Raw genomic sequence first — 26,802 nt, 5'->3', positions numbered from 1 at the left:
ATAATTTTGTTAAGAATGTTTGACATGGATTTTTAATTCAAATAGTATCTACAATATACAAAGCAACTAGACAGATACTGTCATCTGAAAGAAATTCTCATAAATTCCATTATTATTAAAAAAACATTTTTGGTAATTTGTTTTATGAATTCAGTTTTTTAATTTAATAATTTGCATTTGAACTGCTTACAATGTGACAAGTACTATGCTTATGTATATTATCTCATTCTTATATAACCTTATGAAAGTTTATGGAAATTATAAAGCAGAACAACAACAACAAAACTGATGTGAATTGATGTAGTCTTTTTAAAGACCTTTTATTAAGATGTTTCTCACAAACTAGGGAAAAACTTTTATACCACTAAGAGAAAAATCCTTATCTTACAACACAACTGAAAAACAACCAATGAGAATTTGGCAATATAACTGTGATAAACTCCAGAGTTCCTGGTTTCTAGTTCTTTTCAACAATACTCTAAAGTAGTACTCAATGCTTTCAGAAAGAATACCAGATCCAGTCACTCCTAAAATGATACGTAACAGCATTAACACTGCTTCTTTAACTTCTCCTGTGTACACATATGTACACTAACACAGCTCAAACATAAAGCTTACTTTTCATATAAACACAGATTAAATATTATATATGACACCATTTTATTTTTTGCTGACAAAGCAAGAGATTTTATCAGGAAGGGGCGCCCAAGTGGAGAGCAGTAGGGTGAGGGAACCCAGGAGAACTGCTCTGGCAGTCTCGGGTTTTACGGTGATGGGATTAGTTTCCGGGTTGTTTTTAGCCAAATCATTCTGGCTCAGAGTCCTTCCTGGCGGTGCACGCCTGGTTCAGCCAAGATGGATGCCAGATGTGAGGATTCTGGGAGGTTGTCGGACATGTGGTGTCTCATTTTGACCTTTCCTGAACCCTTCCGGTTTGTGGTGGCTTACTAGTTCCGTGTTCCATACCAGGATCTCCTGTTGTAAAACAACTCTTGCAAATGGTTATTATGGTGCCTGGCCAGGGTGGGCGGTTTCAGTCAGTTTGCTTCCCCTAACTCCCTGCTGAGAGACTTCAAAATCAAGATCCTTCTTGGGAACTGGAGCGGAGGTCTTTTCCTTCTGTAATTTCTTCCTGCTGTGCATGGGCGTAGGCCTGCCTAACAAAGCAGAAGTCTCTCTCTACCTGATCTAAGTTGAGGTATTCTGTGCCTGAAACCAGCATTCACCTTGTAATAACAGCAATTTAGCTTGAAACTGTTGGCTCCTCTCAGAGATGAAATAGACAGGGGCCAAACAGGAGACCTAATAGGATGGTCATCACTGGTCCCCAGAAACAGGAGGCAACATTTGGGATGAGGGCTTCAGGGTGTATGATTTTTTCCTGATTGGTTACTGGTGAGGCAACGGAGCGGTGCTCCAGGAATCTTGTGTTCAGCCTGATGTTACCATCCTCCACCTGGGTGGGGGCCCCAGTTCTGTGGAACTCAAAGACTTTGTTATGCATATTTTTTTTGAGTAGGAACCAGGACCTTGTCTCAACACTGTACCACTATTTGAAAAACAACACAACTGAAAAAGAACCAATGAGAATTTGGCAATATAACTGTGATAAACTCCAGAGTTCCTGGTTTCCAGTTCTTTTCAACTGTACTCTAAAGTAGTACTCAAAGCTTTCAGAAAGAATACCAGATCCATCACTCCTAAAATGATACATAACAGCATTAACACTGCTCCTTTAACTTCTGTGTGCACATTGTACACTAACACAGCTCAAACATAAACCTTACTTTTCATATAAACAGAGATTAAATATTATATATGACACCATTTTTTTGAAACACAAGTATTAGTACCAAAGAAAGCAGAGAATACAAATGTTACTAATTAAGGAGTCAGTAATTCCTTTTTTTACTTCAAACAACTTCAGACAATATTTTAAAGATTTTTATACATAAGCTAACATACAGCTTATTTTTCTTTTATGAGAGAAATGTACGAACAGTACCCTTAATTATACCTCTGCAAATAGGGCATTTTCTTAGAGAAGGGGCACATTCCTGGCATACTACCAGATGACCACAAGGAATGAATACAATAGAAACTTCTTTGTCCATACACACTTTACAAGTTCTTTCTTCTTGCAGCCTTCTCAACTGCTCTTCCAGGGACAGACCTATAACAACAAAAACCTCAGTGAAATTCAGTTTCTACTTTACCTTCCATTAAAAAAATAATAGGATAGGGGCTTCCCTGGTGGCTCATTGGTAAAGAATCTGCCTGCCAATGCAGGAGACACAAGTTCAATCCCTGATCTAGGAAGATCCCACATGCAGTGGAGCAACTAAACCTGTGCACCACAACTTCTGAGCCCGTGCTCTAGAGCCCAGGAGCCACAGCTATTGAGCCCACGCACTGCGACTACTTAAGCCTGTGCTCTGGAACCCAGGAACCCTAACTACTGAGCCTGTGCTCTAGAGCCTGGAACCACAGCTACTGAGCCCACACATTGACTACTGAAGCCTGTGCACCCCAGAACCTGTACTCTGCAACAGAAGCCACCATAATGAAAAGCCTGTGCACTGCAATGAAGAGCAGCCTCCACTCGCCACAACTAGAGAAAGCCTGCACAGGAACAAAGACCCAGCACAGCCAAAAATAATACATAAATACATAAATAATTTTTTTAAGGGTAATATTTTATGTTGGTCCCAAGTCTTAATTTTGTTTTACCTGAAACATCTGTTGGAATATACTTCATATTCTTTTCCACTGAGGAAAGAAAAACATACAAAAAAAAATCACTCTAACACTCAGCCATAGAAATAAAATTCTGTCACGTTCAACAACCCAGATGGAACCAGGAGTGTATTGTGCTTAGTGAAATAAGTCAGAGAAACACTACGTCACCATGTATATGTGGAATCTAAAACACAAAACTAGTGAACGTGACATAAAAGACAGACATAGATATAGAGAACAAACTAGTGGCGGCACTATTTCCAGTGGGGGTGGGGGTGGGCAAAACAGGGGTAGGAAGATTAAGAGGTACAAACTACTATGTATAAAATAAACAAGCTACAAGGTCCATTGTATAGCACAGGGAAAATAGCCAATATTTTATAGTAACTATAAATGGAATATAATCTATAAAAATTTTAAATAACTGTTGTACACCTGGAACTAACACAATACAGTAAACCACCTACACCTCAATTAAAAAAATATTTTAAAGCATTACTCTACCAAATACAAGACTGCTTTGCCTACTACATATTATTTTTCCCCTACTATGTATTGAATACATAGATTTTAGTTATATATCATTGGATATTATTTAGCCAAGCTACTTGGGCAATAAAAGACTTCACTTTTTTAGAACAAATGTACACAGTTTGCTAACTGGATTCAATTTATCAAACACAAAGATGAACACAATTCTAAAAATAATTGTACAACAAACTCACCAAACAAGTTCTTATATAATGTAGGGTCAATTTCCTTAAGACAGTTTTTGAAGATGCTGGCAGCACTATTTCCTTTAACTAAAACGGTATCAATCAGTTCTCTTGCTTGTAAAGGTATCTGTGTTTTTTGCTTAATAATATCATGCTCCTGTTTATTAATTACATTGGCCTTTAAAAGATTATCCAGGATAGGAAGCACACACGTCAACTGTTGAAAGAGAGCCATTCTATTCCTCCGAAGTAATGACAAATCATCTTCAATGTTAAAAAAAAAAGAAAAAATATATTAGATTATAAACTGCTCCAACCACACTCATAGTCACTAACAACCAACACTATGAACAATTCAGACACTAAATAGGAGCTAGAAAAAAAGAACAAAATTACTTGTCTGCATCTTAATGTCTGTCATTTGGAAAACTTTCAGAAGATTTGGTAGGTATATAGTATACATACTATACCATGGCATAGTATGTAGTATACACATGGCCTCTGTTTTTGTAACCTACTTGAGTCTATATATTGGGTTGGCCAAAATGTTTGTTTGGGTTTTTCTGTAACATTTTATCTTTTAACCTATCTTAGAATCCTGCTTTATCCTGCAGAAAGTAGGAAGAGAATTTTAAAGGATAATATGAATATGCCACCTCTATACTTTGCCCCAATGAAATACTGACTTCTCTTTGCATTATATCACATTACGTTTATAAGCATTTTCATATGAATTGTCTCATTAGATAAAAAGATCCTATCAATGAAACAAGTCGGTTATGAATGTTTCTTATTTCCAGATAGGGTAAGAAAGACTCAGGAGGAATGAGTGACCTGTCCAGTGTCACAGGAACAATCAGTTGTAGAATCAAGTCTCCTAGTCTCTTCGTGTTTAAGAAGTAGTAAGCAGGATTTCCCTGGTGGTCCACTGGTTAAGAATCTGCCTGCCAATGCAGGGGACATGGGTTTGATCCCTGTTCCAGGAAGGTTCCACATGTTGCAGGGCAACTAAGCCTTTGCTCCCCAACTGCTGAGCTGGCACCCTAGAGCCTTGCACCTATTGAGCTCATGCAGCACAACCTCTGAAGCCCACGGGCCTAGAGCCAGTGTTCTGCGACAAGAGAAGACAGCGCAGTGAGAAGCCCGCACTCCGCAACAGAGAACAGCTCCTACTCGCTGCAACTAGAGAACAGCCTGCGTTCAGCAACAAAGAGCCAGAGTCGGGGGGCAGGGAATAAAAGCAGTAAGCAGTGCTGAAGAGTTTGAGCTGCAGAGTTAGGACAAACCTAGCTGCCCACACAGGCACAGCCACTTAGTAGCTATGTGCCGTAACCTTCACATACCTCAGTTTCCTCATCTGTAAAATGTAGATAATAATAGTACCTTTCTCAAAGAGTTGTAAGGATTAAATGAGATATATGTGAAGTATTTATCACAGTATCTGGCACAGAGTTGGCTACCAATATTTTATAAAGGTCTAGGTTTATAGCAATTTAAAAAGACTGCATACGAATCAAGCCTAGTCTTGTTTTTAAAGTAATGTTTTCTCCTTTAACCTTAAACCACACAAAATCCATTGTTAAATAGACTATAGGCATAAATTCCTGAAGTATTTTTCAAAAACTTCCTCTTTTGATGCCCCAATCACCAATATTTAATTGCCTGCTTTCAGCCTTAAAAAAAAAAGTTGCTGTTCGGTCCTTCCAATAAGTATTCAGGGCTGATTTCTTTTCGGACTAAATGCTTTGATCTCCCTGCTGTCCAAGGGACTCTCAGGAGTCTTCTCCAGCACCACAGTTCAAAGGCGTCAATTCTTTGGTGCTCTGCCTTCGTTACTGTCCAGCTCTACCAATCGTACATGACCACCATAGCTTTGACTATACGGACCTTTGTCAGCAGACTGCTGTCTCTGTTTTCAACACACTGCCTAGGTTTGTCATAGCTTTCCTGCCAAGAAGCAATCGTCTTCCGATTTCATGGCTGCAGTCACCATCTGCAATGATTTTAAAGCCCAAGAAGAGGAAATGTGTCACTATTTTCACCTTTTCCCTTTCTATTTGCCATGAAGTAATGGGGCCAGATGCCATGACCTTAGTTTTTTTAATATTTAGTCTTAAGCCAGCTTTTTCACCCTTCTCTTTCATCATCATCAAGCGGTTCTTTAGTTCCTCTTTCCTTTCTGCCTTTAGAGTGGTTTCATCCACATATCTGAGGTTGTTGATATTTCTCCCGTCTATCTTGACTCCAGCTTGTAACTCAACCAGCCTGGCATTTCTCACGATGTGCTCAGTGTATAGGTTAAATAAATAGGGTGACAACACACAGCCCTGTCATACTCCTTTCTCAATCCTGAACCAATCTAACTATTGCTTCTTGACCCGCATACAGGTTTCTTGGGAGACAGGTAAGATGATCTGGTATTCCCCTCTCTTTAAAAGTTTTCCACAGCTTGCTATGATCCACACAGCCAAAGGCTTTAGCATTTTGTACATCTCTATATTTACAAGTTTAATAAAAAATAAAGAAGTCTATTGTAAAGTTGTTAAAAAAAAAAAAAAAAAAGACCATTCCCTTGGGGTCACAAACAGTTGGACATGACTGAGTGACTGAACAACCACCAAGGAGTGAAACACACTATTCATCTGTGACTGAACAACCACCAAGGAGTGAAACACACTATTCATCTCAAAATTATGAAAGTCCCTTCTCTACCCACAACTTATTTATCCTTCTGCCTTAATAATTCACCTTACTACTAACAGATCTGTTCTTCACCTGATGCTATAGCTCCATGTCATTTCCAACCCTACTAACAAAAGAGTTGTCTCCTGGCTTTGCTTATGTCCCATTCTAATCTATATATCGGTCAGGTGTTTTAATGATCTTCTCTTATTAGTATCCTAAACTCTTCCTCTCTATTCTTTTTTTGATTATTAAGAAACAATTTCAAAGCTGTAATTCAAGACTTTTCTCTGAATTTTACAAAATACAAGAAAGTCACAAAACTATGGTGTCCAGGTTTATTAGAGTGATTTCATTTAACGTGTATTTTATTGTTGCTGTCGTTCGGCTGGTCAGTCATGCCCGACTCTTTGTGACCCCATGAACTCCAGCACTCCAGGAGCCCTTCACTATCTCCCGGAATTTGCTCAAACTCAAGTCTATTGAGTCAGTGATGTCATCCAACCATCTCATCTTCTGTGGTCCCTTTCTCCTCCTGCCCTCTGGTTAATAATCTCACTATCCCTGGGCCCTTTCTTGCACGAAGACCCTCCCACTTCCCAAGGCAATATACTTAAAAAAAATTTTGATGTGCTAGGTAAAGGCACTAAATTGTTTTACTTGTAACCTCTCATTTAATTTCTATAGCTGCCCCATGCAATTTGTAGTACTATCATCCCTGTTTTACAGATGAGAAAACAAGAGTTCTGGTTAAATTAATCACTAAGCTGGTAACTGACAAAGCCAGGATTTAAACACAAATTTGTCTCAACTAGAAATCAGACCTTAAACATTTTGCTACACGGCCAAATGATACAGTTCTCAAACTATTCCCATCATTACTTACAAGCTTAAATAGAAAAAGTGTTTTCCAGTCTGACAGTCAAATTTACACTATGTATGCAACTTTCAGTTCTACTGGCCCTGTAACCCTATCTTTTTGCATACTAGTTTCCACAGCTAGTCTCTATGCTCCTTGAAAGCAAGCACCATGGGGAGCACAGTACTTGGTACAGGTGATCATGTTCAGTTAGTATTTGTTAAAGGAATGATTACTCAGAAGACTTGTTGTGGAAGTCTGAAGCTTAACACAATAAAGATGAATACCAAAATCAATTCCCTATGATCTTTGTGTTGGGGAGGTGCTTATCAAATCCTAGAATTTCATCATGGATTTTATTTTTTCTATAAGGATCACTAAGCTAGGATTAGACAGTAAAATGCCATGTTAAGAATATGATTTAAAGGAACTTTAAAAAAAAAAGTAGAAATGAGACAGGCCCCCAGCTTTAAAATCTTACTTTTTCCAAACAGTTTAGATCTGTTAATGTATGAGGGAGAAAGGCAATATAGCTCAAGAAAGAAATTATGACAAAATCCTCTGATTAGCATAAATCAGGGATCTTCTTGGGGAGAAAAAAACATTCAAAAAGAAAAAAAACTGTAGTCAGTGATTCTCAACTAGGGTAATACGTTGCTCACAGTGAAGGGAATGTGAGGTTTGGAAATGACTGCTGGCTGCCACCAGCAGTCAGTGGAGAGACAGGGATACTCACTGTCCTGCAACACATGAGACAGTCCTACAAGACCTCAACGGAAATAATGCAGGGGACTAACATTCCCAAATACCTGATGCTGTTTCTTCAGTTTGTCTTTCCTTCTCTTCCTCCTTTTCTTCTTCTCTTTTCTCATCTTCAGCATTAAGAAGTGCTGACACAATATCATTAACTGTTTTGTAATTCTCTCCAGTTGTTAGGATTTTACTCTGAACTGTCCGCTTTACCAGGCTTCTACTAAAGCCCATTTCCAAGGCAGCTTTAACCACAGGTGTATTCATCATGACTGCATCGTCTGAAGAACTTTCTCCAGGTCCAAAATGAACAACTATTTTAAAAGATATATATTTGGGTAAATTCCATAAATATAAAAATATGGGGAACAATAATGACTCTGATATAATCTTTACTCTAGACGTGATTATATGCTGGTAATGGAGATGAGCTGTATGCACAAGTTACCTATAACTCCAACAGAAGTCTGAACCTGGTAAGGATCAAAGGAGAGGCTGCTGTTATTGTTGTTCAGTTGCTAAGCTGTATCCGACTTTTCTGTGACCCCATGGACAACAGCCCACCACACTCCTCTGCCCATAGGAGTTCCCAGGCAAAAATACTGGAGAGAGCTGCCATTTCCTTCTCCAGGGGATATTCCCAACCCAGGGATCGAACACATGACTCCTGCATTGGCAGGCAGGTTATTTGGTGGCACTGAGCCACCAAGGAAGCCCAGTAACAGGCTGTACTTTAAAAAAATACCAATTCCCATATCTTAGTTAGAGTCTTTAGGGATGGAACATAAGAATATCCTAAAAATTCCTCAAATGACTCTGTTGTACAGTTATTTTTGGAAACTGAGATGCTACACAAATTTAGAAGCGAGAATAATCTCAATTCAGCTAGGAAAGTGGAAGAAATCAACAAAGACTTAATGAAAAAGATCACACAAGAGTTTGAACCTTAAGGATAGACAGGACCTGAAGAGGTGGACAGATGAAGCAGAAAAAAACAAAGATGGGAAGATCAGTAAAGTGGAAGACTAATTCACACAGAACACATCTAAAAACGTGGTTTAAAAAAACGTGATTAAAGAATTAAACTAATATGACTTCAGATAGCAACACATGTTCTGAAGAAAATAAAGCAGAATAAGGTGGTTAAGACAAACTAGGAAGCAGCAGGAGGACATTCAGGATAAGGTGATCAGAGAGGCATTTTCTGATAACAAATGCCAGCCAATATGGCAATGTGAAAATTATAAAAAGACATCATTCTTCAAGATACTTTACTGCCATCTGCTGGAAAACTGTTGTATAATAAATGTAAATATACACTGTGTGTGCTCCCTTGCTCAAACGTATGTGGAACCCTGTCTGAATAGGTAACAGCAAAGCAAACAACTGAACGATAAGGAATGAATATGGGAATATCTGAAAGAAGTCTTTCAGGCAAAGAGAACAGCCAGTATAAAAGCCTCAAGTCAAGAGGAAAGCTTGATATTATTCAAGAAATAGTAAGGCGGTGCAGTCAGAGAGTAGGGTGAGGCCTAGATCACGTAGAGCCTTGGGAGGAGTTTATATTTTAAGTCTGCTAGAATATTCTAAGACTGATAAAACTTGATTTGTTTTTTCAAAAGCTGATTCTGGCAGCTCTGTGATAAACTTTAGTGAGGTAAAATGGAGTCAGGGAGACCTGTTAGGATTTTATGACAAAAGGTGATAGAAGCTTGAATCAGGTTAACAGTGGGGACGATGAAGAGAAGTGGTAAGATTTGGGGCATATTATAGAGATGAAAGGACTTTTAATAGCTTAAATACACAAAGTAAAAGGAGGAATCAGGGATGATGTCTAACTTAAGTCAACCTCAGGAAGTGGGGAACATTAACTGAGCAAGGGAGATCAGAGAAAAAGCACATCTGAGGTACGAAGGGCAGGGAGAAAATGTTTGCTCTGGTCCTATTAACTCTGAGAAACCCATTATAAACAAGCAGAGGTTTAAACAGGTGGTTGAACATGCTAGTCTGCAGCTCAGGAAATGGAGAACTACCTTTGGGCTGAACGTTGAGGGGTACTCCATCACATAAGAGGTTTGAAAAAGGAGTAACCACCAAAGGAAATTGTTCATGATCAACCAGGGAAATGGGAAAATCAACAATGTGGTGTCCAGGAAGCCAAGTGAGGACGATACCTTAAGAAGGATACAAAAGAGTAATGATAGCAAGATTGCTAATTAAGATGTCTCCCATCTGGATTCCCCACGCAACAACAATTTGGAATCCGTCCAAGGACCAAAGTGCCTTTGTGAGAGGCTCTGTGATTGAGATATAAGATTCTGAAAGCCTAGTGTATTCCAAAACCAAGGAGAGTGATTTTGAGAAGACTGGCTTGTACCCAGGTGCCAGAATCCCTGACTATGGTCCCAGCAACAGACCCCAAAACAGCTCTGTATCCATCAAAATTGACAAAAGAAGGTCCTCACTTGGCAAGACCAATCAGTAAAAACTGGAAATGGTGTTCGCTCCTTCAAATGCACAGATACTATGGCCAGGCTACATACAGCATATAAATATATAAATAAGGCACAGACAATACCATCAAAAGAAACTAATAAACATCCAGACTGACCCCAAAGAAATGAAGATCTATGATTTGTCTGACAATGAACTCAACAGTCACCTTAAAGAAACTCAGTAAAATTCAAGAGAACAACAGTAAACAACTAAATGAAAATAACAATTCATGAACAAAATCAGAAGTTTAAACAAGAAATAGAAACCAGAATCAGAAATTTAATCAAGAAAAAGAAAAAAGATCAAACAGAAGACGTGGAGCTGAAGAAAAAAAGGACAGAACTGAAAATCAATAGAGAAATTCAACAGACTTGATCATGAAGAAAAAAAGAATGAGAACCCAAATGGAGATCATTTGAAATTAGCCAGTTATAGGAACAAAAAGAGAATAAAAGAGGGACAGAAGACCACATGAATTATAGGGCACCACCAAGCAGATGAGCAGTTACATCACAGGAATCCCAGAAGACAGAAAAAAGGGGTAGAAAGCTTACTTTAAGAAATAATAGCTTAAAACTTCAGTTCCCAAATCTTGGGAGAGATACGGATATCCAGAAAGAGCAAGTACAGAGAACCCCAAGCAAGATCAGGCCAGAGATTATTCCAAGACACATTATAGTCAAAATATTAAAAACAAAAAGACAAAGAAAGCATTTTGAAAGCAGCAAAAAAAAAAAAAAAAAGAATCATTACATACAAGGGAACCCCCTAAGGCTATCAGCACATTTCTCTGCAGAAACCTTGCAGGCTAGGAGAGAAAGACTTAATATATCCAAGTGATAAAAGAAAAACAAATGCCAACCAAGAACACTGTTTGGGAAATTCAAAATGAAGGTAGCCTTGTTCAGGCTCCGCAAGTAGGGGAGAATACCTCTAACCGACTTCTGACCTTGCCCGGACTACATGCCTGCCTGCATGCATGAACACCAATCGTTACCAGCAAGTCAAACAGCACTTCAGATAAGAAAGGGAGTGGGTTTTGGATTTTTTTTTTTTTAACGAGTGCTTTGTATTTGATTATTTATTTATTCACTTATTTATTCTTGGTTGCACTGGGTCTGTTTGCTGCACAGGCCTTCTCTAGTTTCAACGTGCAGGTTTCTTATTGTGGTGGCTTCTTGTGTTACAGAGCACAGGCTCAGTAGTGGTAGCATATGGGCTTAACTGCTCTGCAGCATGTGCAGTCTTCCCGGACCAGGGGTTGAACTGGTGTCCCTGCATTAGCTGGTTGATTCTTAACTACTGGACCACTGGGGCAATCCAGCTTTAGAATTTCTTAAGCCTCTGGGGACTCAATCAGGCCCCCAGAGTCTAAAGAACTTTATGACTCACAAGATGAAACAAACAGCATTGTAAAAGTTAAAGAAAAACCAGAACTGCATTTTTGCATGCAAACTGTTATCAGTTTGTGGCCGAGGATCATAAGCAGCAGCTCCCAAAGCTGCAATCTGAAGTCTGGCCTGTGTGGTGGATGTACTGACAGGACCCTTTCCCAGTTAGGACTCCAGACTGCTGTTACGTGGGACTTCCAGCACTGTTCAATGCTAGATCAACGTGGGTGTTGGCCCAATGTAGAGATGTATATGCTATTATTTCTCTCTACTGTCTCTATTTCTTTTCTTTTATGACTGTACACTGAAATTAAGCCAAATTAATTACTGAATATTAAATATTGAAACTGCTTATTCGTGTGTAACAAGCAGTTTCTTTTGTTAACAAATCCTTTGAAACCAAAATAAAAGTACAACTTTCAGCAAAACAAATACTGGCAAAATTGTCCTTCAGAAATGAAGGAGAAATAAAGACATTCCAGTCAAACAGAAGTTGACAGAGTTCATGAACATGAAACCTGTTTTATAAGAAACAGTAAAATGATTTCTTCAAGTTAAAATGTAGAGACCTTAAGTAATAACATGAAAACATATAAAAGTATAAAACTTAACTGGTAAAATTAAGTATGCAGGTCAAATTCAAAACACACTATACTGTAATTGTATGTCTAGTATAAGTTAAAACAACAGTAATACATTTTGCACAGCAAAGGAAACCGGAAACAAAACAAAAAGACAACCTACAGAATGGGAAAAAAATATTTGCAAAGTGACTGACAAGGGGTTAATCTCCAAAATATACAGAGTTCATTAGCTCCATGTAAAAACAACAAATCCAATCAAAAAGAGACAGAAGATCTTCTAAAGACATACAGATGGCCAAAAGGCACATGAAAAGATGCTGAGCATCACTAGTTTATCACAGAAATAGAAATGAAAATTACAATGAGATATCACCTCACACTGGTCAGAAGAGCTAATATCAAAGTCTACAAAAATAAATGCTGGAAGGGGAGTACAGAAAGAGAACCCTCCTTCACTACTGGTGGGAATGTACACTGGTTATAACCACTATGGAGAACAGTATGGAGGTTCCTTAAAAGCCTAAAACTATAACTACCATATGACTCAGCAATCCTACTCCTGGGCATGTATCTGCAGAAAATCATAATTCAAAATGATACATGCACCTCAATGTTCACTGCAGCACTATTTACAATAGTCAAGACATTGTTGTTGTTTAGTCACCAAGCTGTGTCCGACTCTTGTGACCCCATGAACTGTAGCCCTCCAGGCTCCTCTGTCCATGAGATTTCCCAGGCAAAAGTTGTGCTGGAGTGGGTTGCCATTTCCTTCTCCAAGGGATCCTCCCAACTCAGGGACTGATCAAATCCACATCCCCTGCTTGGCAGGTGGATTCTTTACCACTGAGCCACCTGGAAAGCCCAGCCTGACATGGAAGAAACCTAAATGTCCACTGACAGAGGAGTGGATAAAGAAGATATGGTAGATATATATAATGGAATTCACTCAGCCACAAAGAAAGAATGAAATAATGCCATTTGAAGCAACATGAATGGACCCAGAGATTAACATACTAAGTCAGACAAAGAAAGACAAACATCATATGATATTGCTCATATGTGAAATCTAAATGTTTTTTTAAAAATGATTTAAATTAACTTATAAAACAGAAACAGACTCATAGATTTCAGAAACAAACCTAAAGTCTGGGGAAAGGGAAAAATTAGGGGCATGGGATTATCATATACACACTACTATATATAAAAGAGATAACCAACAAAGACTTATTGTATAGCACAGGGAACTCTACTCAGTGTTCTACTACAAACTATATGGGAAAGGAATCTGATAAAGAATGAATATATAGTATCACAGAATCACTATGCTGTACACCTGAAACTACATAACACTGTAAATCCACTATATTTCAATAAATTTTTTTAAAGGAGTACTTATAGAAAAATACAGAAAAATAAAAAACAATACTAACAACTACAACTCCAATAATCTGTTTCTAGATGCAGAATATAAAGAGATATAAAGTACGACATCAATAGTGTAAAACATGGGGTGAGGATAAGTAAACTGTAGAGTTTCTCTAAACGATTGAAGGTAAGTTGTTATCAGCTTAACACAGACTATTATATCTGTAAGATATTTTATGTAAGCTTCATGGTAAACACAAAGAAAAAACCTACAGTAGATACAGAAAATACAATAGAGAAATTAAAGTACACTACTATAGAAATTAAGTCAGAGATGAAGACAGCAAGAGAGGAAGAAATGAACAAAGGAACTAAAAAAAAAAAAAACCCAGTCAGAAAACAATTTACAAAAAAAACAGTAAAAAGTCCCTATATATCAGTAACTATTTTAAATGAAAATAGACTAAATTCTCCAATCAAAAGACACAGAACGGCTGAACGGATTTTAAAACCCCAAAAGATCTAACAGTACGTGGCCTACTGCAAGTGGAAAGATATAAAAGGCTGAAAGTGAAAAGATAAAAAAGTTCTATGCAAATGATAATCAAAAGTGATGAGGAGTTGCTCTACTTACATAAAATAAAATAAACTTTCAGTCAAAATTAGTGCTAAGAGACAAAGAAAATCACTATACACAGTGATGAAGGGGTCAACTTATCAAGAATACATAAAACAATTGTAAACTTATATGCAACAAAACAGTGGCACTTCTGAATATCCAAAGCAAATATTAGCATAACTAAAGGGAGAAATACAGAGGAATATAATAATAGAAGGGAACTTCAATATCCCACTTCCAACACTGGTTAGATCATCCAGACAGAAAGTTTGTAAGGTAACAGTAGACTAAATAACACTTTACACTAAATGCCAGATGTAGCTAAGATTATAAATTATAACCAGAAGATGTATTTCCTACCCTTGCACTAAAATACTACATCCAGGCAAATACCTACTTTTCTAGCCCAATTCTCAAATCATGTAACCTGGGCCTTTCCAAACATGATAGCTTACCGCAAACTTTCCCTCTTTGGAGAGCTTACTATTTGCACCTCTCATTTGGTATTCCTATCTTGTCTCCCCAGTTAGAATATGAGCACTTTAAGAACAAAAACTAGAACACTTCTAAGAATCCTCTAAAAATGTCATGAATCTTAGAAGATAGATGTGTATGTGCTCAGTCGCTCAGTCATGTCCAACTCTCTGCAACCCCACAGACTGCAGCCCGCCAGGCTCCTCTGTCCATGGAATTCTCCAGGCAAGAATACTGGAGTGGGTTGCCATTCCCTCCTCTAGAGAATAGAAAGATACATAATATTTACGAGCTAACTTCTTAGCACTTTTTTCTATAACCTCAGAAATCCTTTATTTACAAACTTTTATTTTTAATACTCTTAAATCCTATTCTTTATTTGGGATAGTTTCATACATACTTGGTGGATCAGCATTTTCATCTCCAGAGGTATTTGCAGTTGACAAGAGCTATGAAACAGGAAAAAAAAAAATAGGTAAAATCCAGAATCTCAAACAATCTGAGCATAGCCACATTAAGGTAAGTTTATCTTAAGTACTATGCACATGCTTTGAAAACTGGGTAGTTTACATACTGCACTTTGCTGTTTTATCTTAATCACCATAAAATATTTCCTTAAACTGCAGCTAATTCCATATTAGAATTTAAATATCAGGAAAGCAGGAAAAAGTATTAATGGTTTCTCATTCCACTTAGAAAGTTGTATTTCAGCTTAACCACTCTCTGAGGTTCCAAATTCCTAAAATGTTACTTTTTATTTTTCTCAAAAAGGAGAAGGAGATACTAAAGACTCTTTTCCAACCCTACCACAAATTTGTACAGGGGCAGGTTGTGTAACTTTTCAAAAAATTAAAAAATAATTTTTAAAAGCCATGAACAAACATGGTAGTCTGAAAAAAAACTAAAAAGTTTCATTAAGATGGACATAAAACATATAACTATCATTAACTTTAAAAAGAAATAAAGATCACTTTTAATCGTATTTTGTAATTATTATCTAGGAGAATCCAATGTTGCCAATTATAAAAACATATTTACCTGTTCAAGAAGATGAGGATATCTGGCTTGAATCTCACTAACAAACTCCTGCCCTTTCATTCGTATCAAGAACTCACACCTAAAACATAAGAGGAAAACTTTTTAAATTCTTTTATGCCAAAAATATACTCTGATCATTCTAGAAAAGCAGTTTTCAAACTCTTGGACTATATACTATAGTACAAACATTTTACATCACAACCTAGTACACATATACACCTAACAGGAACAAAATTCTCATAAAACATCACAAATTTTTACTATGTATTGATACATTCTGATATTTTTATTTGATTACATTAATACAATAACAGTAAAGGCGTCTGGACCTCAAAGGAGAAAAAGGTAAGACTTGGAAAATGCTGTTCTAGACAATTTACTTTGGAAGCTTAACATAAGTTTTAGAAACTGTAATGTGGTATGTCTAAAAGTAGGAAGTCAAGAAACACCTGGAGTAACAGGCAAATTTGGCCTTGGAGTATGGAATGAAGCAGGACAAAGACTAATAGAGTTTTGCCAAGAGAACGCACTGGTCGTAGCCAACACCCTCTTCCAACAACACAAGAGAAGACTCTACACATGGGACATCACCAGATGGTCAACACCGAAATCAGACTGATTATATTCTTTGTAGCCAAAGATGGAGAAGCTCTACACAGTCAGCAAAAACAAGACCAGGAGCTGACTGTGGCTCAGATCATGAACTCCTTATTGCCAAATTCAGACTGAAATTGAAGAAAGTAGGGAAAACCACTAGACCATTCAGGTATGACCTAAATCAAATCCCTTATTTTATACAGTGGAAGTGAGAAATAGACTTAAGGGACTAGATCTGATAGACAGAGTGCCTGATGAACTATGGATGGAGGTTCATGACACTGTACAGGAGACAGGGATCAAGACCATCCCCATGGAAAAGAAATGCAAAAAAGCAAAATGGCTGTCTGAAGAGGCCTTAAAAATAGCTGTGAAAAGAAGAGAAGTGAAAAGCAAAGGAGAAAAGGAAAGATAAAAGCAGCTGAATGCAGAGTTCCAAAGAATAGCAAGGAGAGATAAGAAAGCCTTCCTCGGCGATCAATGCAAAGAAACAGAGGAAAACAACAGAATGGTAAAGACTAGAGATCTTTTCAAGAATATTAGAGATAACAAGGGAATATTTCATGCAAAGATGGGCTCAATAAAGGACAGAAATGGTATGGACCTAACAGAAGCAGAAGATATTAAGAAGAGGTGGCAAGAATACACAAGAAGAACTGTACAAAATAGAGCTTCACGACCCAGATAATCATGATGGTGTGATCACTCACCTAGAGCCAGACATCCTGGAATGTGAAGTGGGCCTTAGAAAGTATCACTACGAACAAAGCTAGTGGAGGTGATGAAATTCCAGTTGAGCTATTTCAAATCCTGAAAGATGATGCTGTGAAAGTGCTCCACTCAACATGCCAGCAAATTTGGAAAACTCAGCAGTGGTCACAGGACTGGAAAAGGTCAATTTTCATTTCAATCCCAAAGAACGGCAATGCCAAAGAATTCTCAAACTACCACACAATTGCACTCATCTCACACGCTAGTAAAGTAATGCTCAAAATTCTGCAAGCCAGGCTTCAGCAATTGTGAACCATGAACTTCCAGATGTTCAAGCTGGTTTTAGAAAAGGCAGAGGAACCAGAGATCAAATTGCCAACATCTGCTGGATCATGGAAAAACCAAGAGTTCCAGAAAAACATCTATTTCTGCTTTACTGACTATGCCAAAGCCTTTGACTGTGTGGACCACAATAAACTGTGGAAAATTCTGAAAGAGATAGGAATACCAAACCACCTGACTTGCCTCTTGAGAAAACTGTATGCAGGTAAGGAATCAACAGTTAGAACTGGACATGGAACAACAGACTGGTTCCAAATAGGAAAAGCAGTATGTCTTGCCTGGAGAATACCAGGGATGGCGGAGCCTGTTGGGCTGCCGTCCATGGGGTCACACAGAGTCGGACACGACTGAAGTGACTTAGCAGCAGCAGCAGCAGCAGCAAGGCTGTATATTGTCACCCTGCTTATTGAACTTCTATCCAGAGTACATCATGAGAAACGCTGGGCTGGAAGAAGAACAAGTTGGAATCAAGATTGCAGGGAGAAATATCAATAATCTCAGATATGCAGATGACACCACCCTTATGGCAGAAAGTGAAGAGGAACTCAAAAGCCTCTTGATGAAAATGAAAGAGGAGAGTGAAAAAGCTTAAAGCTCAACATTCAGAACACTAAGATCATGGCATCTGGTCCCATCACTTCATGGGAAACAGATGGGGAAACAGTGGAAACAGTGTTAAACTTTATTTTGGGGGGATCCAAAAATCACTGCAGATGGTGATTGCAGCCATGAAATTAAAAGATGCTTACTCCTTGGAAGGAAAGTTATGACCAACCTAGATAGCATATTGGAAAGCAGAGACATTACTTTGCCAACAAAGGTCCATCTAGTAAGGCTATGGTTTTTCCAGTGGTCATGTATGGATGTGAGAGTTGGACTGTGAAGAAAGCTGAGTGCCGAAGAATTGATGCTTTTGAACTGTGGTGTTGGAGAAGACTCTTGATAGTCCCTTGGACTGCAAGGAGGTCCAACCAGTCCATCCTAAAGGAGATCAGTCCTGGGTGTTCATTGGAGGGACTCATGCTGAAGCTGAAACTCCAGTACTTTGGCCACCTCATGTGAAGAGTTGATTCATTGGAAAAGACCCTGGTGCTGGGAGGGATTGGGGGCAGGAGGAGAAGGGGACGACAGAGGATGAGATGGCTGGATGGCATCACCGACTCGATGGACATGAGTCTGAGTGAACTCTAGGAGTTGGTGGACAAGGAGACCTGGCGTGCTGTGATTCATGGAGTTGCAAAGAGTCAGACACAGCTGAGCGACTGAATTGAACTGATGCCTAAAATACAGTATTTCACAAAACGACTGCTAATCTTTCTCTACTGTCCACTCTTCCATTTTATAGGAAGCACAAACCCCCTAAAAAAATAAAGAGTATCAAGTATTTTCATCTATATATACTGTGACAGTGTTTCCCAAATACTTGCTTTCAAATTACTAGAATTTCTCCATGGTTATTCCAGGAAGTTCATATAACATCTGTTTCTTCCCTTTTGTTTTTTCAACAAATGGACATAGACAACTCAATATTCATAAGTATTAGCCTTTATCTATGTCCAAACTGTATACAGAAACAAACTAAAAATGGACTACATGCTTAAATACAAAACCTAAAACAGTGTAACTTGTAGAAGAAAACACAGGAGACAATCTTTTTGTTCTTAGGTTAAGTAAAGATTTCTTAACTAATAAACCAACAGCATAATCCATAAAAGATAAAATTGATAAATTGACATCATCAAAATTAAAAAATTCTGCTCATCAAATACATTGTTAAAAAAATAAAAAAAACAAGTCACAGACTCAAATGTTCCAAAACACAACTGATGCAGAACTTGTATCTAGAATACATTAAGAACTCTCAAAACCTAGCAATTAAAAAAAAAAAAAAAACTTCTTTAAAAGACACTTCATCAAAGAAAACACAGTTCCAAGAATAAAGAACCCACAGATACAAAGGGCTGACTCTACTATGATCTTACGAGGAACTTGAGCACCCACGGATTTTGGTTTCTTGAGGGGAAACCCTGGGAGTGTCCTGGAACCAATTCCTTGCTGACACTGAGCGACAACTTATATAGACAGCAAATAAACATCTAGATAGCAAATAAACATCATTAATCACTAAGGAAATGGTAATTAAAACCACAGTGAAATACCACTACACATCTATTAGAATGGCTAAAATCAAAAAGATATTACCACGTCATTAAGAATCTGGAATACTTGGAGGTCTCACACATTCTACAGCCACTTCAGAAAACAATTTGGCAGTTTCTTCTAAATTACCATGGTAAACAAAACTTGCCATCCAACCCACTAATCCCAATTCTAAGTATTTAAAGTATTTACCTAAACAAAATGAAAACAAGTTCACAAAGGTTTACTAATTTTTAGAGTGGCTTTATTCATTATTGCTCCAAACTGGAAACAACCCAATGTCCTTCAAGTGATGACTGGGGTAGATTTAGTAGAGATCATGTAAACATGCTCATGGTTCAAGTCATCATTGTTCCTGATCTTAATATAGGTCTAAATTATTTTTATTCTGGGACTGATTAACTTATAATGACTAAAGATAGGAAGTATACTGAACATTGGCTGCTCCATACTTCCTCCTTCCAATAAATTCTATGAGGACTAAGATTTTTGTCTTGTCTTATTCACTGTTAATATCTCCAGCATCTAAAGTAGTATTCAGAAGCATATAGGGAAATAGGTGAAAGGGATTTAGAGATAAAAAATTCAGTGGTAAAATAAATAAGCCATGGGGATGTAATATACACACAGCAAAAAAAATGTGTGCAAAAGCAATTATGACTTTGTTGTTGAAGTGTTAGTCGCTCAATCATGGCCGAGTCTTTGTGAACCCCATGGACTGTAGCCCACCAGGTTCCTCTGTCCATAGAATTCTCCAGGCAAGAATCCTTGAGTGGGCAGACATTCCCTTCTCCAGGGGATCTTCCCCACCCAGAGATCAAACTCAGGTCTCTTACATTACAGGAAGATTCTTTATTGTCTGAGTCACCAGGGAAGCCCCAAAATCAATTATCCTTCAAAGAAAAAAAATGTTTTAATATGGTCAACAATATTGCAATAGCTGTATAGGGGCAGATGGTTACTAGGCTTATCATGGTAACAACTTTATTATGTATACAAACATCAAATCAGGACACAGCACACCTGAAACATATTATGTATGTTAACTATATTTCAATTTTTAAAAAATGATATTATAAGGGGGAAAAAAAGATCATCATGATTTTCCAGTTACTTCTAACTACTTATTCCTAAGACTCTTGCCACCAGATAATGCTGTTACTGTCATGAACTATCATGCTCAATCAAGAGGAATCCCAGTATTCTTACTGGTCTGCTGCAAAATCAGCATTTATCTGCCAGTTTTATTTTCAACCTCATATGTAATAGTACCACAAAACTATTTTGACTTTCTCTTTAATTTGGTTCTTCTTCATTTTGCTTTGGATTGACTTTTCATTTGACTCCACACTGTCGTGTAAATATTAATACTTATGAAAAAGGAAATTCTTTTGAATGATTATAACTAAAAATGTTAGGAGAGAAAAAACAGAAGTAAAATAGTATCTAGTAGGCATGCAAATATTTAATAAGTGAATAAATAAATTGTGTTAAAATACAGTGATAATGATTATCCACTTTGGGTTTTCATTTTCTGAGATGAAAGACTATCCACAATTGAAATTTGTTGTTTTCAGAAGTGTTTACAAAAAGTACTTCTGGCCTTTTCCCTTATGTAACCATTTCAAGCAAAACATTAATTACAGAAATAAACCAAGATTTTGTTTGGTCTTGCTTTATAAAGGAAAAATTATAGCAAATGAAACACTGTTAATCAGAAAGCTGTTTTTGTCTTTTTAATACAGCATTAAATTCCAAATTACAGAATAAGCCAATCTCATAGAGCCAAGTACAATCAAGTCATTTAAAATTCTGACAACTAGGAATTTCCTGGTGGTCCAGTAGTTAGGACTTGGTGTTTTCATTGCTGTTGCCCAGGTTCAATCCCTGAATGGGGACTGAGATCCCAGAAGCCACAAGGAGAGGCCAAAAATAAATACAATTATGACCATAAAACATGATTTTTCCCAAAAAAATAATTTAGAGTTTCCTCATTTAGGAAAGTCACTCACCAGTTGAAAAATTATCTATATGATATGATTCCACTCTTATAAAGTACCTAAAAGAGTTGAATTCACAGAGACAGAAAGTAGAATGGTGGTTGCCTGGGGCTGGAATATAAGGAATTAACTAAATGAACACAAGATTCAGTTTGGGAAGATAAAAAAAGTTTGGAAATTGATAGTAGTAATGAATGAGGAATAAGGTGAATGCACTTAATGCCACAAAACTGTATACTTAAAAATTGTATTTTATGTACATCTTGTAATTTTTTTAAAAGACAGTATTACCTATTCCAATTTCCTCATTTTATAGATGAGGAAAGGCTCAAAGGGGTCACATGACTTGTCCAAGTTCATACAACTACTCAATAACATTCCAGTAACAGCACTGCCTCTAAATTCTTTCCAGGCTATAGTAAAAAAAAATAGGACATACCGGTAGAAACAAAGTGACTAAAGAGAGATACATATAACAAAAAGATAAAATTGTACAGAAAAAAATAATTTACAATTATAATCACTTAAAACTGATTATACAATCAGGTTTTTATTATATGCATTGTTATATTTGTCCTATTCCTAGATTCACTTAATGTCCCTTCTTGTTTTTCTTTTTCCTTACCTTTTTCTAACATATCCCCTTTTTGCTCTACTTTACATATTTTTATAATACTTTAAACAAAATGGAAAACACATAAATGTAATGTATGGCCATAACTGTGAATGAGGCATCAAGAATAAGTTAAGTTATATCCTGAATACATGGTTTATAAAAGAAAAAAATTACAGAATATTCTACATTTTTCTACCAAAATAACTAATGTTACAATTTGGTGTCTTAAAAGGCTAATTTTCTAATGGTATAAACAAGCTTTGTTATACTGAAATGTAAACTTAAAACACACAAACATGCCTACATCTTTTACGCACAGAGTTGTGTATACAAATACCTTTCAAAGCAATTACCTTGGAAACCATTTGGCGTGTTCTACCCATGGGTCATCTCCAGATTCCCAACACCTTAAGCCACCATCACAACAAAAGCACTTGACATCGTCGTTGCGACCTAAAGAAAACACAATAACTGAATACACACGTGTTCCAATATATTAATCAAAATGAACTAGATAAAATGTATAGCTATACATTTTCTTACCTACATAATAGAAACCAGCACTTGCAAGCTGCTCGGGCTGAACTGATACAGTAGATGGCCAGTACATAAATGTTCTCAGGCGAGCTGCATGTGTCTGCATACTCAAATTTGAAATGCTGAACCTCAGCGTTTCCAAAGAATTTTCCAAAAATGGACAGCTGGGAAAATGTTTCTGGTGTTCTAACATGGCATCATCCTTTGGTTCCCAGTTATTTAGCGTCCCACCACAGGCAAAGCAGGCTACCCTGTCTCCAGGTCCTATATAATAAAAGCCAGCTCTTGCCAATTCTGATGGTGACAGAAAGGTTAATGGCCACATTTGATAAGTAAGAAATCTCGCTTCTTCAGTACTCATGGCATAACTGTAGGGGTTAGTCCTCAATGGGGAAAAGTCTTCGACTGCTCGAGAATTAATAGGGTTTGGTGAAAGGTTGGAATAAGAACCACTGAATGATCTACCATGTTCCAAAGTGGGTGATAATGAGTGCGTAAAACTGTTTCTCATTGGAGAAGAAGCATTCTTAGAAGTAGATTCCAGACTAGTAACAGAAACTAGATTCTGAATAAAGCTACAGCTCGGATACAGTTGTTTATGCTTCTCAATAGGATTGTCTCCTTGTTTCCAGTTATCCAGCATCAGGCCACAACAGAAGCATTTGACCTTGTCATTCACACCAGTGTAATAAAAACCAGCACGAGCAAGACTCCTTTCTGAGACAGGAACACCGGCGGGGAAAGTTGAATATGTAGACATTCGGTAGAGCTCACATGAAAAGTCGTATGTCATTTTTTGTTTGTTGCCAATTGTCCAATTTGACAAGACTGTGCTGTCTTCCATCACACTCTTAATTTTTCGATACAAGGGATCCAGGACAAGTCTTTAGGAGGTAGTTTTGTGCATGATTTTTACTTTTTGACAGCAAAAATCCTTTACATGAAATTTTTCTTCTCTTCACATTAGTTTTTTTTTTTTTCACCATTAAAAAAGAATCAAATGATAGGCTCCTACTTACATAAAATTCACTACACCTTCTTTACTGGATTTACATCTGAATTTACACTCAGGCAGGATGACTCTATCTCCTATATTATCAAAATACTATTTAATACTCTTTAGGACTATATTAACTCAAGTACTATCTCTGTTCACTATTTGGTATAATACTAAGCAGACTGAAAGAAGTTGAGACACTTTTGAAAATATGTTTAACACTCCTTGATTTTTCAAGGAAGTTTATATTCCCAAAATTCTAAACAAAGACACAATACTTATGCCTTTAATTTGCTTTTGGTTACAAATCACATAGCCTGGATATCAAGCCAATTAATGGCCATCCTATAAGAGAAAAAAAACTATATGCAGACTTTTTTCCCTCCAAGCACTCTTAATATATTTTTTATAAAAAAAATCTTTTATTCTAGTAAACAGTAAGTCTTCATATGGTCACATTATCTAAAGGCCAATTTCACATAGCTTATCATCATAGTATTTACTTAAGAAAGTTAAAGTAGCTTCAGTTAACAATTTTGGAGGATGTCAACACCTACAAGCATTGTTGAACCTATATCTGTTATACTGTGTACGATGTTAAAACTCACAAGCCACTAACTTATCTTTGTTAATACTGTCTGTATTTGTTTTCATTTCCTGCAGCATCATTATGTTGTCTTTCTTCCTAACTTTGCTTACCACTTTATAATATTTGGTCAACTGAAGGTATTGCCTCCATAAACTAGTTAACCATAAGGTTTCTACAGCAGAACCTTTTTACATAACTTGTCTTTCATTTAAGAATCATGCATCTACAATATCACTCATTTTGTATTTAAAGGTAAATCAAGTTTATCAAGATACAGCTTGACTGTTCTAGTATTATCACAAATGCCTAACAAGATCTTATCACCAACACTGCTTATGCATAATATGCCAGTAATTAACTCTACTAGCCTTGTTTCTGAAAACCCTTCATATTTTAAAAGTATAAGTCATACACAAAATTACACTCCGCAGAATTCAAACTATATCCCTTTATAAAGTTTCTGGGTGTCCATAATGGGATTTATTACTGCAGGGGAAAAAATGAGGGAAAAAAAGTAGATTCTTCAGGGCTGTAAATCTGAAAAGGAAAAACAAAAGCTATTTTAGAAAACTGCATTTTCACGGTGAATACAATTTATATATTCTTTTCAACTTGTTCGATAAATTCTAAAAGTGATTTACACTTTAGATAATACATCTTAAATTTCAGCAATTTGTCACCAAAACTAATTAGAAAAGCTCTATCAAAATAAATGCAATACATTGCCCATAGCATAAATATGCATTTCTTTTAACGTACAACTTTGAAGAAAGATGGACACAGAAACCTATTTTGTTCTTGGTCTCCTCTCCTCCTCTGGTGACAACTTTAATACATACTTTAAGGGTAATATCTCTGGCAGTTTGCTAGAGGCAAAGGGGCACTAGTGCTGAAAGAGACGGCACCCATGAGCAACAGTGCAGTTATTTAGACGATATAATACACGGCAACCCATTCCAGTATTGCCTGGAAAATTCCTTGGACACAGGAGCCTAGCGGGCTACAGCCTCTGGGGTCGCAAAGAACTGGACACGACTGCGCGCTCACAATGTTCTTTATTCTTTAATATCAAGTCTCTCCAGAACTCGGAAAACTCACCAGTGAGAGTAAAATGGGTCAGGAACTCATTAATAAATGATAACCCTTTAAGTCTACAACGCCTTACAATCCAAAGCAACAGCCACAGAAAGCAGCTCAAAACCAACACACCCCACAACGGCTCTGTGAAACACTGGCCTTGGGAATGCGACCCCTTGCAAGAAAGCTTCCGTTACACCAGAACTTGACGTTCTGTCTTAACAGACTTTTGTCCACAAGCACCCTACAGTGATTTGCCCTCTTAAAGCAAACTTGTGGCTTCGGGGGTTGAGGCCGAGAGACAAACTGCAAGGGAAAAGAAGGGAAACCTGAATTTTAATTTCCCAGCGCTATTTCTCACAACACACAGTGGACCACGAAAGTGGCAGAGCGCGGCTGGAGCGATCTGAAAGAGGAGACCCCGCTCCCACAAAACTGTCCTCCTTCGAACACGCTAAACAAAACACCACCGAGGGCTAAGTTTAAAACCCTGCAGAAGCTTGACCAACATCTTGGGCTGAGTCCAATGGCCACAAAAGTGGGCGGCGGCCAGCGGAGGCTTGCCAACAGGTCAATTTAAAAAATTTACTTTCGACTGCAACTTTTGGAGTTGGGGCTTCCGAATGAAACAGCGCCGGAGAGAGTGAGGAGACTGGAGAGCTCGCCACGACCCCCCAGCTCCCGGCCGAAGGGCCCCGGCCCTGTCGTCCCAGTCCTCCCAACCGCAGCCGCAGGGAAGCGAGTCCCACAGGCCCGCGCGCCCCAAGCCTCCTCGCACCCCGGGGCCCGGAAGGAGCTGCACTCACCGCGGGGCCGGCGCAGCAGACGCGGAAACTGCTCAGCCGCCCGGAGCCTCCTCAGACCCTTGAACGCGACGCCGGCAGAAGGGGGCGGCCGGGTGGCTGGGCTCCAGCGCGCCACAGGCTCCCCGCCCGCGCGAGGCCCACGCCGACGCCCGTGACGTCAGCGCGCCGGCCGGGATCACGTCACGCAGCCCGAGGGCGCCGGGGCGTTTGAGGGCGGAAGTGCGGGTCTGGCGTGACTCAGGGAGCGCGCGCGGGCGGGAGGGCCTGGCCGTGGGTCAGCTGGCGGGGCCTGCGGAGCCGGGCCTTAGCTTGGTATTTTGACTTTTCATCTCGCGGCGTGGGTATTTCTGACGTTTCGTTCCCTGGCCGTTCCTGACCTTCTCCTGAGGGGGACGTGACGAAGCGCGAGCCGCGGGAAGCCCTGCAGAAACGCCCCCGTGCGGGCGAAGCGCCTCTCCCCGGCGTCGCGCGTTCGGGGTCCGGCCCCCGCCGACTCCCCGAGTGAGGCCTCCCCTCAGCGCGGGTGACCACGTCCCGGGGTGGAGGCAACCTGCCGGCGTTTGGGCTTCCATTAAATGAATAGTTGTAACAGATCTGATCTGATCTGATCTGAACGGTCTCAGCGGCTGCGTAACGTCAACCTTCGACAGCTGGCCG

General features: G+C 38.4%; 1 protein-coding gene across 2 annotated transcripts; it reads right to left on the bottom strand.

The window, feature by feature from the left end:
• Positions 1–286: 286 nt before the first annotated feature.
• LOC113905939 (baculoviral IAP repeat-containing protein 2-like) lies at positions 287–26,304 on the bottom strand. Of its 2 annotated transcripts, XM_027563946.1 has the most exons (9): positions 26,146–26,304; positions 22,683–24,799; positions 22,493–22,592; positions 15,714–15,792; positions 15,076–15,124; positions 7,806–8,060; positions 3,465–3,719; positions 2,731–2,769; positions 287–2,173 (listed from the first exon to the last, which is right to left on the bottom strand). In XM_027563946.1, exons 2-9 carry the CDS (start codon positions 23,518–23,520, stop codon positions 1,980–1,982), a joined length of 1,809 nt encoding a protein of 602 aa, XP_027419747.1. In that variant the 5' UTR covers positions 23,521–24,799; positions 26,146–26,304; the 3' UTR covers positions 287–1,979. The 2 variants fall into 2 exon arrangements, with proteins under 2 accessions (XP_027419747.1, XP_027419748.1); XM_027563947.1 differs by lacking the exon at positions 7,806–8,060 and having other exon boundaries at positions 26,146–26,298.
• Positions 26,305–26,802: the final 498 nt, after the last annotated feature.

This window comes from Bos indicus x Bos taurus, chromosome 15 (genome assembly GCF_003369695.1).
Source record: "Bos indicus x Bos taurus breed Angus x Brahman F1 hybrid chromosome 15, Bos_hybrid_MaternalHap_v2.0, whole genome shotgun sequence".
NCBI classification, from domain to species: Eukaryota; Metazoa; Chordata; class Mammalia; order Artiodactyla; family Bovidae; genus Bos; species Bos indicus x Bos taurus.
This window is presented reverse-complemented; position numbering and strand designations above follow the sequence as displayed.

What these genes read in the sequence shown, in the direction of transcription:
- LOC113905939 (XM_027563946.1), bottom strand. Translation starts at nt 23,520, where the DNA reads ATGGAAGACAGCACAGTCTTGTCAAATTGGACAATTGGCAACAAACAA. An exon ending in TGAAAATGCTGATCCACCAA is followed by an intron (nt 8,061 to 15,075) that starts GTATGTATGAAA and finishes CTTTTAAAATAG; the next exon opens with TTGTTCATTTTGGACCTGGA. An exon ending in TATTCCAACAGATGTTTCAG is followed by an intron (nt 2,174 to 2,730) that starts GTAAAACAAAAT and finishes TTGTTGTTATAG; the next exon opens with GTCTGTCCCTGGAAGAGCAG.